The following is a 12362-nucleotide window of genomic DNA, read 5'->3' on the forward strand; positions in this document are numbered from 1 at the left end:
TTCTTGTTTCAAAACCGTCTAGTATCCGACCCGATTAACCGATCTAACCGGTTAATTCTCGTCAAATAATTAACCAGTTATTGGTTAACTGGGATGTGCACCCCTAGGAACATATGTGGCAAAGTAGTGCTAAGTTGTGCATTATGCACATAAATCCAACATCATAATGCTATTGAGCCATCACCTGATTTTATACATCAAATCTTGATTCTTTCCAAAGTGTGTAAGCAATCAATCACATCACATAATACAAAATTGAAAGTATTAAAAACTCAAAAAAAAAAAAGACTTTTTGCAACAAAATAAAAAGACCAAACATTTGTTTAATTTAATGGTATAAAAATTGGACTAAGATACATGACTCCAAACAAAGGTAAAACAAGTGAAGAAACAATAGATGTCTTAAGTCTTCCTATTGCCACCATATTATACCTCTTAACAAACCAAAATTCTAAGAAACCCAAATATAAATATTCAAAACAAAAGCAACTAGAAATGCAATAAAAAACATAAACATCAATTTTCTTCAACTCAATTGTATACTATGACCCTCTAACAAACCACCTACTTTTCTTATAATTTTCACAAACAAGATCAATCTCCCCAAAACTCCAACCTTTTTAACATTTTTCCATTGTCCCCCTCAACAGTATGCGCTTCAATCACACGAAACATTGTATATACTGAGAATAAGTTGAGATGAAAGAGACCAAAGATGCACGGTTTTACTTGCCAAGTTTCAAGTCGAGATCAGAGTTTTTAAGAGCTTGGGACAATGGTGCCCACGTATCCGAACCCGACAATCAAGAATGTGATTGTTTGGAGGAATATGTATATGAAGTAGTTGTGCTTTCCATACATAAAATCATAGCAGCCGGTGAAGAAGAGGAAAACCGCAAATCCAAGCTCCGTAAGATGAATTCTACATCACCAAAAAGACATAAATATACATAGATTCAAATGTTTAATTTCTATCTTACTAAACACTGCCTAAAAGTATTGAGTAGTTGGTGAAGTGGTATTTGGTCAACTTACCAAAACACAAGACTCAAATGATCAAATAAGATTGGATTTGGTCAAGTTTAAGAAGACAAAAAATAAAAAGAATTCCAGAAAAGAACAGAGAGAAAGCTATGATTTTTACCTGTCACCGATATTAAATTTGAATTTTTTTGGAGCAGGTTTAGCAGCTGCTTTGTTGTTCTTGAGAGCGTCTCCTAGTTTCTCAGTAACAACCCACTCGTTCGACCTCTTGGCATCAAGTAGACCGATGAATGTTGCCTTTGTACGGTGAAGGGACATCACATTCTCAAAAAGAATCCAGTAGAATAATAAATGTATTGACCTAAAAATATTAAATAAAACAGTTTGTCATATATTATATTATACACAATTTAAATAACATTATGATGATGAAGATGATAATAATAATACAATACCTAGGAGTTCCAACTGAATTCAAAGTGGTGATGATGCATGGGATGTAAATGGCACCCCAAATTGGGACTTCAACTTCAGGGACCAATATTGTGAGGGGAAGAACCACACAGAAGAAGAAAAATGTGACCATATGCGCGATAATCTTTCTTACAAAGAAGAAACTGTAAATCACATACACCTTCTTCCATAATGTCACTTTCTGCAAACATAATAAAATCAATCAATCGAGATTTATATAATAGTATCATTGCTGTCAAAATGCATCAAGAACAACGCTTAAAATACGAACCTTGTTTTTAACAATCTCCATCACCATTTTCCTGAACAGATTGGCTGGACCACATGACCACCTATGTTGCTGATAACGAAACGCTTTGAACGTACTAGGAAGTTCACTTTTAACCTAAACCATGAATCAAATATTCTCCTTAATTATGTGTTGCAAATTACAATTAAGCTTTTGGATCCCATTCAAGAACGAATGACTAACCTGAAGGTCACCAAGATAGAGGAACTTCCAACCTTTGAGACCTGCTCGAACAGCAAGATCCATGTCCTCCACAGTGGTCCGATCCTTCCACCCCCCGGCTTCATTAATGGCAGCAATACGCCACACGCCGCCAGTTCCTATGGTAATTGCATATGCTCATGTTACTTTACATGTTAAAAACTAAATGATTGAAAAATATCATTAATTAATTTTGGTATTTTTATTACCATTGAATCCGAAAAACGCATGAGTGGCTGATCCTACTTCTTGCTCCACTGTGAAATGGTAATCTAGTGACATTTCTTGCATTCTTGTCAATAAACATTCATCAGAGTTCACTGCACAAATTTAATAAAAAAAATAAATTTAAAATACTTTTAAGATAATATATGACTTGATATAAATGCATTATTAATATTTAATAATCAGTAAATAATTAAAAGAAATAAAATTAGCAACAAATTATATTAGTGATTAGTAAAGTGGGGTCATGTGTTATTCTTATCTGGCCATGGAAGCTACAACAAACATGTTTCTACATCATAAACACAACACGCCATTAAGCACATGACTTCACAGCTTGTTTTTTTTGTCACTATCCTACGTGGAATTACATCAACTGCCACCTCATTAATATCTAACCTCTTCATTTTAATACTATTAAATACACTAACTTAAATAATAATAATAATAATAATAAATATTAGTTTTGACCAAAGGGAGTAAAATGTAAAATCAAGAGCCTTGAGTGTCGGTGAATCCAGCAGCTGTACTAACGACATACTGCACGTGGACTACACAGTACTAAACTAGTAAATTACCAAACACCCCTTGTCTAGTGAAGTTGCTGAAACGACGAAACTAACCTTGTCCCAACAACATTTATGCCGGGTATTTTGGAACTTAATCCGGATGATTAAGTCAATACAAAGTTATACTACATACAACCTTCTAAAGCATAAGTTACAAGTTTCAAGAAAATCAAACCTTAAATTAGTTATTGTTAAGATAAATAAAGTACAAGACACGAAGTGGCGCATTCTAGTAGTGTCACAATCGGACGGCTACGATCCCGTGATTGGTGCAGTCTGATTGGGTCCCACATCTTTTACGACAACATGTTTATTTACCTTTTAACTCCTTGTACTATACTCTTGTTTTAGAACTGATTTATGTACTTTGATATTATTCTCTGTCTAACCCAAACTTACACGCTTCTTGTCACCAATTCTTTGCTTGCTGATATTTTGTTTCGTTTTATTATTATATTATATTATATTAAATATTAAATATATATCTATGTTTTCCGTTACTTTAATGAGATAAAAAGTGAAAATTATAATTTAGCATAATAGGCTTTGCGATTCAAAAGGTGGTCCACAGTGACTCGCAGAGCCCGATGAATCAAGGATTTATATTTAGTAGGCTTTGCGATTCAAAAGAGGATAGCCGGCGCAGCTTGTTGCTCGCTTACACATTATCTAGATGTAGTTCGGTTTGTATTATATATAAAAGAATTTCTTTTTTAAAAGTGGTTGAGGCTACCGACACTTCTACACTGTTAGCAGGTGTACTCATTCTTACCTTTTCTTTCATATTTTTTCTTTTATTAATTACTTATTTATATTTGGTTAGTAACCTAATATTAACTACACATAGTCAAATTATCATATAATTAATCAACACTTAAAACTTATGAGGCATGGTTTAATTTTAAAAAAATAAAGACTTACCAAACCGCCACCGGGCTTGAACGAGGGCGATTTGAGGGTTGAACTCGAGGAATGGGATGGCCCGCCTGAGAAAATCGGGCTCGGGACGGAAATCAGCATCGAATATTGTCACGTATTCACAGTCTTTAACATAATCGTGCTTTAATCCTTCTTTAAGAGCACCAGCTTTGTAACCTCCTCTATTTTCTCTAATTTGATACCTGATGTTAACCCCTTTGCTTGCCCATCTTTGGCATTCTTTCTCAATCATATCCTAAAATTTATAAAAACAAATTATTTCTCTTTCTAAAAAATCAATATAAAGTATAAAAACAAATAAAAAACTAAAAATGGCATTAAATGTTAAGGAATTAAATCGGCTATTTTAAAAATTAGAATCAGTGAAATAAATAAATTTGTATCAACCCCATAAAAATTAAATGATTTGCATTAAACTGTTTGATACATAAAAAATAAATGTATCCATAACAAAAATAATCGCCTATACTATAGTCAAATGGTCAATGATCCATTTTTGTGAATTCGGATCTTGAAACCGTGAATATAGGCTTTATAACATGTAACCAAATTTTGGCAATGAAAATGATTTAATCATTTGAACAAGTAAAAAGGGTTGAATGAGATGAAAAATGATTGAAAGCTTCTTTTTATGTTTTAACTAATTCTATACAAACTTTTATGCTTCAAAGAGTTGTACCTTGATGACAAAGTCAGTAGAGTCATCAAGTACTTGAATCACAAGCCGATCAGATGGCCATGACAAATTACACGCCGCCCCAATTGAGATCTTGTATACCTGTGACGTCATCATTCATTCCAACACATTAACAACCTTAAAAGTTAAACCCCCAAAAATCTTACAAGTTAATAACCTTAAAAAACCAAATAAACGTCTTTCACTCTTTCAAACTGTTTTATGACAAAATAATAATAATAATAATAATAATAATAATAAACGAACCGAACCTCTTTTTCGTTAAACATAGGGATTTGAATCAAAACCAAAGGGAAAGCCGAGTTGCCGATTTCCAAATCGTCCCGAATCGGCTCCCAATTGTAGCGCTTATCGGGTTTCTTCCAAAACAACTTGACAAGAATAATAACAATACCCATGTAAAGGCGTTCCATAAACAACATAACAGTCATGGCTAAACATATATAAACAGCCAATTGCAGCAATGGGACTATCAATGGCGCCTTAATTAAGTCCCACAGCATCCCAACTTGCGCCGCCAAGTCGACCGATGCTCCCGGAAAACTCTCCGGTATCAAATTCTTGCCGGAAATGACGTCACCCATTTTGAATTAAACTGAAACAGAGGAAAACAGGGGATCTTAGATCTGTGAATGTGGTTGAGATTTGAAGGTTTTGTTGAGTACCCAGATGAGAAAACTGGTTGGTTTGATGGGATTCCTAACCTCAGCTTCGGATTATGCCAAAACAGTGGTGAATCTGTGAGTTCTGTTGGGTTAAAACAGAGCAGAAACAGAGGTGTGTTGTGGCATTGCCGAAGAGAGGATAGGAAATGAAGAGGGTGAAGGTAGAGAGAGAGGAGAGTGGTGGTGGTAGAGAGAGAGAGAGGGTTTTTGACGTTTTTTATAGTCGATTTATTATTATTTTTAATTATTTTCTTACCTTATTAGTTTTATTATAAGAAAGAAAAAAAAATATAAATTTTGTCCTTTAAACATATATGATTTACGAATCAGATCTTTTAAAATTTTTACCTTCACGTGATGTTCTTTACATGCTATGTTTATTTGATTTCCCTCATTTAAAATAACTGTCATCCAATTCCTCCGTTCAGTTAATGCACGTGAGTAGCATGTGAGGGCTTTTGGTCTTTTAACATGTCAATTATCACCTCTCTCTCTCTCTCTCTCTCTCTCTCTCTCAAACCACGATAAAACATCATATCAATCACACCCAAATTTCTTTAACATGTTTGCATGTTACTCACGCGCACCAACTTAATTGAGGAATTGGATGACTGTTAACTTAAAGAACGAAAATCAGATAAACATAGCATGTAAATGACACCACCTGAAAGTTAACATTTTAAAGAAGTTGATTTGTAAATCAGGTATGTTTAGAGAACAAATTTTGTATTTATGTCTATATAAGAAATAAGAACTAATAATGTGTTACTTTGAGTCCTGCTTTTCTATGTGGTTTTACAAAGTTAATCCTTTCAAGTTCTACCAATTGACCTTTTCTTTGTGGCCTATTTGGTCAACTTAGCATGTTTAAAAAATCAAGAATTTAAGGTGTTAGAGTATTCTCATCCAATGCCATATATTATGAGAGGAGTGTTTTTATAATTTAGAGAGTAATTTAAGGTGTTGTGAGTGAAGAGTTTTATATTTTATAAACATATTGATTTTTCTGTATATTTAAAAAGCTATTGTTCACCCTATATAATTTTTTAATATATTTTGAAAGTGGATGTGAGTGAAGAAGAGAGAAATGATAATGATAAAAGTATAAAAAAAATTATTATTTAATTGAAAAAAGAGAGAAAATGTTGTGTGTTTTAGTGTAATTTTCGATTTAGAGATAGAGGGTTTGATGAGAATGCTCTTACATATATGTATAGTGTTTAGTTTATGCCTTGTGATATACGTGTGGGATGCCTTGAGCGGGCGATTATGTAGCATTGACACCACAGAGAAAGTGGGACAGGGTCATAACACTGCTATCTAATTTGTCACCAACGAGCCGTGTATTACAGGGAAATCGGGGCTAGCAAGATGCTGAAGATGTTTCACGTATGGCCTAGTCATATAGTGCAAACGTATATTAGGGATGAGTAAAACGAGTATTGGTACCGATTTGGTAACGTCGGTACCGAATTGGTACCTAGTTTTGAGTTTTTGATATCGATACCAAAGCGAAATCGTTATTTCCCGAATTTTGCATTCAATACCGGTACCAAGATTTTGAGAAATTGTGTACCTTATATGCATGAAGTGATAAAGCATGTCATTATTTGTTTTATTAGTAATTAAAAATAAATCTTTGTATTAAAGAAAATTTCATAATCATATAAAGCTTCATAACTATAGGATCCTTCATAAATGAGTAAATATGTGATATCGCTAATTTTCACATTTGTAGCAATAGTTTTTCTTTGGTATTCAACTTTTGACAAAAGTTCATGAGCATAAAACGTATCAAGGAGTCAGATTGTAAAAGTGTAAGAAGAAGGATTGAAAGTGAAACTTCGATGGACGAATTACTACATTACAAGGGTGAAAGGAGTCAGCGGCCAGCCTCCGGCTACTAATCTTGGAGATGATGTTGTTACTTGTTAACTAAGGATATTCCGGCGTATAAAACTAAATATCATCCCAATTTGATAATACTACGTGAAAATATGTTTTTTTAGTAACTACTCTTAAATTATGAATGTACGTTGTGAGACTCTAATCCAGACACTTACACATTGAAAAGACAAAATCTCGTTATACACCTTATAATCTTATATACACTATCACTAGACCAAGATGTCCATGGTTCCACATAACATTCACATATAAATCATTATCTCACAAAACAATGACAAACCGGTTTTATTTTGTTGTGTTTATGTTTACCACTGTTTACGACATGTTAGTTGTACGAATGTGACACAATCCTAAAAGTTTTATACAAAATGAACCTAAAAAATATGTCTGACACACAAACAGATGCATTACACATGTATTCACTGTTTGACACGAACACAACCCGTTTTTTTATATATATTTTTCATGTTGTTGATTTTCTAAAATCACGTATTACAATCGATTATATAAATATGTATTTTTTTAATTTTTGAACGGTCAACAAACTGAGAATTGCCTAGGTACTCTGTACAGAGCCCTTAAACGCATCTAAATTATCTTCAGTTTCACGGCAACCTCATCTACCCAAAGACACATATTTTGTAATTTAAAGTTTTAGGTTGTCTTACGTGTCTGATAATAAATTCATGCTTTTTTATTATTAAAATCAATGTATACATTTAATCTACAAAACGGTTGTGGTATTAGTTTTATAACTAGTGAGTCAAATGCTATTACATTAATAAAAGACTATATGAGTTTTGCCGACTAAAATTTTAGAAATAGTTTGTATTTAAAGAAGTCGGTGTAACAAAAAGTCGCTACTCCTCTCATACGGGTGATTTTGTTACTTGAATAACTTTAAAGAATGTATTAAAAGAAATGAAATTTAGAAAATATGAACATAAATTGAAAATCATCACATGTTTTGTTGACGTCCAAAAAAATAATGGATTCTTAATAATAGAAAAATAACTCATATATATATATTATATAGGATGAGTATCATTACAAAACTATTAAATTATTTAAGAACTTGAAGGAACCATTGAAACCTAACATTTTTTATAAAAAATTTTGTATGCTAATGTTATTTGAGTGTAATTCCATCTTTTTTGTATATCTATATTTATAATTACAATTTCGAAAATTAGTTTTTATACATATCTATGTTTTGTTTTACACCTATATAAATTTGGTATTACATAAATTTTACACATATGTAAACTTGTAATTAAGATATGTAATCAAAATTTTTTATATAAAATATGATAAAACAACTCTTAAATAATGTTAGTATATAAAAAAAGTTAAAAAAAATGTTTGATTGTTTAGAGTTCCTAACAGTTTTTAAATTTTTTGGAGTTCTTAAATGATACCAACCCGGTGTGTCGGGCGTTAATGTCGGGCCAGGTCACTTTGTCGCCTCTTTACAACTCAAAAAACCCGCCTTATTAAATCTAACTATTAGGCTTTAACAAGGAAATGGTGGCATTAAACACTTAAACCACAATGAGGGTTTTAACAGGGCGCTAGATGTGGGCTTTAATGTGGAAACGAGTCTTTAAAAGGAATTGTTTGTTAAAGCTTCATTGCCTACGTGACTGTAACATGGCGTTTTAATTTGGGTTTCAAAACCATTTCACAACAATAAGCCTAAATTACTTTAGATTAGTTAAAAAGGTGACAACAAAAATATAATAAAAATAATTATTTGTTACACACTAGTGACTAGTGTGATCATTATCATCTGAAGGCTGAAAATTTGGTATATGTTTAAGACACGACGACATATGTTAATAAAAAATATGGTTTGTGATTTTTTTTATTTCCCTAAATAAATGAAATTAGCAGGCTAGACAAAATCAATTACCCTTATTGATACATAAAACTTAAAACTGTCTTATAGTCATGACATATAAATTATTCAAACAACTCTATTTGATACTTGTGTTAAGCTCGTCGTTTCTAACTTGTTAAAACATGAATTGCCAAGTTACCTATTTTTAGCGGTTCAAAACAATTGATAAAATTTATAAGTCGATCAAATGAATGTTACGTATTAAAATCAAACATCAAATACTTACTACTAAAAAAATAGAATTATATATATATTTAGTTCAATCAAAAAATAACCCCCAATAATAAACACCAAATATCTAACGTGTACATATGTTGTCATTTCATATATTCTTAAAAGTTACCTGTTTTATCTCACATTAATGTAAATAGAATTTTGTAAGTTTGTAAGTCTTTAAAATAAAATTTTAGATGTAAATAAATATATAAACAAAAACCTAAAACTATAAGTACAAATATTACTATGTAAGTATATTCATAGGAGTAGTTTATGGGACGTTTAATAGACCCATAAAAAGGTTGGAAAAAGTCCAAATGCGTGAAGTATCATGTGAAAGACAAAACATAAAAATGTAACATGTCATCTCAAAATACAAATTGATAGTTATTAAATACAAGAGATCGATTGTATATTGTGACATTAAATTATCTCGACAAGATATTTAGTGTGACAACTATAATTCTTGTTATTTATATGCTGTAAATGTCTATATATACAATTAGGCATATCAATGTTTCACATAACCCTCTTCAATGTTTCGGGTACCCAAATGGGTACTACAAAATAAGCCCTTATATATTAAAAAAAATAAATTGCATAGATTAACGGTAGTTATGTATTAGACTATTGGGGTTAGTTTTATTATTGTTGGGATTTAAAAAAAGTTGGTGGTCTTAAAAAATGTTTGTGGGTTACCGGTTATTGTTTTAACTTTTTATATATACATAATCAATTATTCATCTCAACCCCACCCATAGTTACATTTTACTTCCACCACAACACACTCTAGTAAGACATGTGTTATAGAACATGGTCAGTCAGGGACGAAGCTTAATTAGGGTCGGGCCCCCTAGTTTTTTTGTGCGGTAGTGTAAATTAACTCTTTTTTCGTTTGAAATTTTGTATACGCAGTGTAAATTTACCCGTTGTTGGCCGAAAAATTGACCCCCCCCCCCCCCCGAGTTTATGATTTTTAAAATACATTTTGAGTCATCCCCCCAAACTTGTTCAAACTTCGTCACTGTGGTTAATTAACCTAAAGTGTTGCCACGTGCCCACTTCACTGCCACCTAGGCATGGGGCATTATTTCACAAGCTTTTTGCTTAAAAATGCATAATGATTTAACAAATAAAAACCCATTTATTATTCAATCTTTTTCTAAATATATAGAAAGGTGAGTGGATAGTTTGATTGATTGGAGAAAACTATAGCCCCATCAAAGTGTCCATCCGAGCGTTACTTTGTTGGCGAGCTAGAGAGATGGCACCAATCCTTTTATTTTCTTTAATGGCTTTGGACGTTAAAAATGAATGAGGTGGCAGATAGTGGCACCTCACCTCTCCATAACACTTAATTAGTCTAAGAATAAAATGTGAAAGACTTATTTGCCAAGGTGGCACCTATGTGTCGCAAAATGCCTATATCACACCTCCCATGGCCTAAACGTAAAGCTCATCACTTCTCTCTCTATATAGGTTATAAAAAGCACTTTTGATGAATAAAATGTTTTTATGAATGCATCGACATGCATGGAGTTGCAATGTTTACATAAGAAGACACGAAATAGCCCGGCCGCAATTTATCCTCATCGAGATCCCAAACACAATAAGCCTTTGGCAATCGTGAAAAGGTGAAGAGATCTTACTATAACTCCACGCCACACCTCCCTATTTCATGCATGCATCTTGGCAACCTTTTTATTGCTCCGCTACGCCAAACATGTTTCTATCCATCTTTTTATCAATTGTACGTCTTAAGGCAGATTCGTCAAACAAAAAACATTTTTTTCATGTATTCATATCAACTTTTACTGTGTATATGTCCCCCTCTTTTAATATTTTTGACTCTGAAAAATTCTAGAATCCTTTTTAAGTTTTATTATTATTTTTTCTCATGTTAATGGCCTATCTAGGTAACTTAATATGATAGAGAAGAGACTGATCAAGTGCCGGAAGGAAGTGATTTTATCTAAACTCTGTAAGGGTATCTGTACTGGGGCGTTTTTCTGACACCCAAAAAATGCCCCTACAAACAAATGGGCATTTTTTCGGTCACATATTTTTATCGTTTAAAATAAGAAAAAAATGTTTAACCAGTCAAAGTGAATGGTGATCTTTTTTTTTTCTTCTTTTTAACAAAAAAAAAAACATTCATGCCAAAAAGAAAAAAAGACGTTTGTTTCCGTCCAAATTCTCTGAGGGTAACTATCACGGTTGACACTTCTTGTCCTAGTTCATCAAGAGAGAAAAAGTCTTTTAAATTCTACATAACATCGGTTCAAGTACAAAGAAATAACAAAATTTGTCTTTAAAAAATAAAAGATAAAAAAAAGAAGGAAGTTGACACTTCGTTATACAGTTACTAAAGAAGGTATAAAAGACTCCGTTCATATCAAGGAAATATCATCATGCGTCGAGAAGAACCAAAAACAAGAGCGAAAGAATGAATGCTGGTGTCTGGAAATACAAAACAGCCGAACGCAGATCTTTAGGAAACTCACATTTATGCGAAAAGAACCCATGTTAATATATTACAAGAAGGTTTGATGGTTGCAAGTTGCAACCGTATATTGAATCCCATTTTAATCCCATTTTAATCTAATCATATTGAATCCCATTTTAATCTAATCACATATCACAATTAACATATATTATCTACAAATTAAAAGATATTGAAATAACCAAAAGACTAATGTCACGTGACATAAGATATCGTTAATTAGTCGTTACTATTTAAAAGTAAAGGACAAAATAAAAATAAAGATTAAAACCGAAAAACAGGCAAGAAAAAGTGGGAGATCATATTCATGTGGCTGACCGTTGACCGTAGTTGATGTAATATATCTAGCTACTTTTCGGCCCCTTGATCCAAGCTCTAATTTGCGCGGGTAAAAACAAAATAAACACATAAATGTCAATATTAATACATTCTAAGACGATATTAAACGAGCATACAAAGTAATGTAAAGTAATATTGGTCAAAAATCGTTGCACCCATGACCCAACCCTTCGTTTGCGTTCATATTGATTTTTTTAATTTTTATTTTAATTTATAATAAACACTCGATTTAATTAACCTTTAAAATTTTAAAACCAATTGTTACAAAGTAGACCAGTGGAGGAAATCTAGTTATTATTCTGTTATAATTAGAGTATTATTATTTATTTGTTTATGCGTGACAACATAAATTCATAATGTTATAATTCATTACACTAGCTTGACTTATAAAAAAAAGGGATGACTATCACACGAGATACATTAAGTCATCTACAATATGGAATCAGACCAAGT

General features: G+C 32.2%; 2 protein-coding genes across 2 annotated transcripts in view; one reads left to right on the forward strand and one right to left on the reverse strand.

Moving 5' to 3' along the window:
• Positions 1-12362, forward strand: part of LOC143537320 (uncharacterized) — a 239718-nt gene that overhangs the window by 35856 nt on the left and 191500 nt on the right. The gene's annotated exons all lie outside the window — the stretch shown is intronic.
• On the reverse strand, positions 346-5233 carry LOC143537312 (glucomannan 4-beta-mannosyltransferase 2-like). Its single transcript, XM_077031108.1, has 9 exons — positions 4630-5233; positions 4361-4459; positions 3664-3916; positions 2158-2268; positions 1931-2067; positions 1730-1843; positions 1440-1639; positions 1145-1345; positions 346-922 (listed from the first exon to the last, which is right to left on the reverse strand). The coding sequence occupies exons 1-9, from the start codon at positions 4960-4962 to the stop codon at positions 760-762; spliced, it is 1611 nt and encodes a 536-aa protein (XP_076887223.1). The 5' UTR covers positions 4963-5233; the 3' UTR covers positions 346-759.

Source organism: Bidens hawaiensis, unplaced genomic scaffold, assembly GCF_021521415.1.
Source record: "Bidens hawaiensis isolate Kalapana, Puna unplaced genomic scaffold, B.hawaiensis_p1.1 tig00011171_1, whole genome shotgun sequence".
In the NCBI taxonomy this organism is placed as follows: Eukaryota; Viridiplantae; Streptophyta; class Magnoliopsida; order Asterales; family Asteraceae; genus Bidens; species Bidens hawaiensis.

What these genes read in the sequence shown, in the direction of transcription:
- LOC143537312 (XM_077031108.1), bottom strand. Translation starts at nt 4,962, where the DNA reads ATGGGTGACGTCATTTCCGGCAAGAATTTGATACCGGAGAGTTTTCCG. An exon ending in TCAAGCCCGGTGGCGGTTTG is followed by an intron (nt 2,269 to 3,663) that starts GTAAGTCTTTAT and finishes AAATTTGTGCAG; the next exon opens with TGAACTCTGATGAATGTTTA. An exon ending in TGGAGATTGTTAAAAACAAG is followed by an intron (nt 1,640 to 1,729) that starts GTTCGTATTTTA and finishes TTATGTTTGCAG; the next exon opens with AAAGTGACATTATGGAAGAA.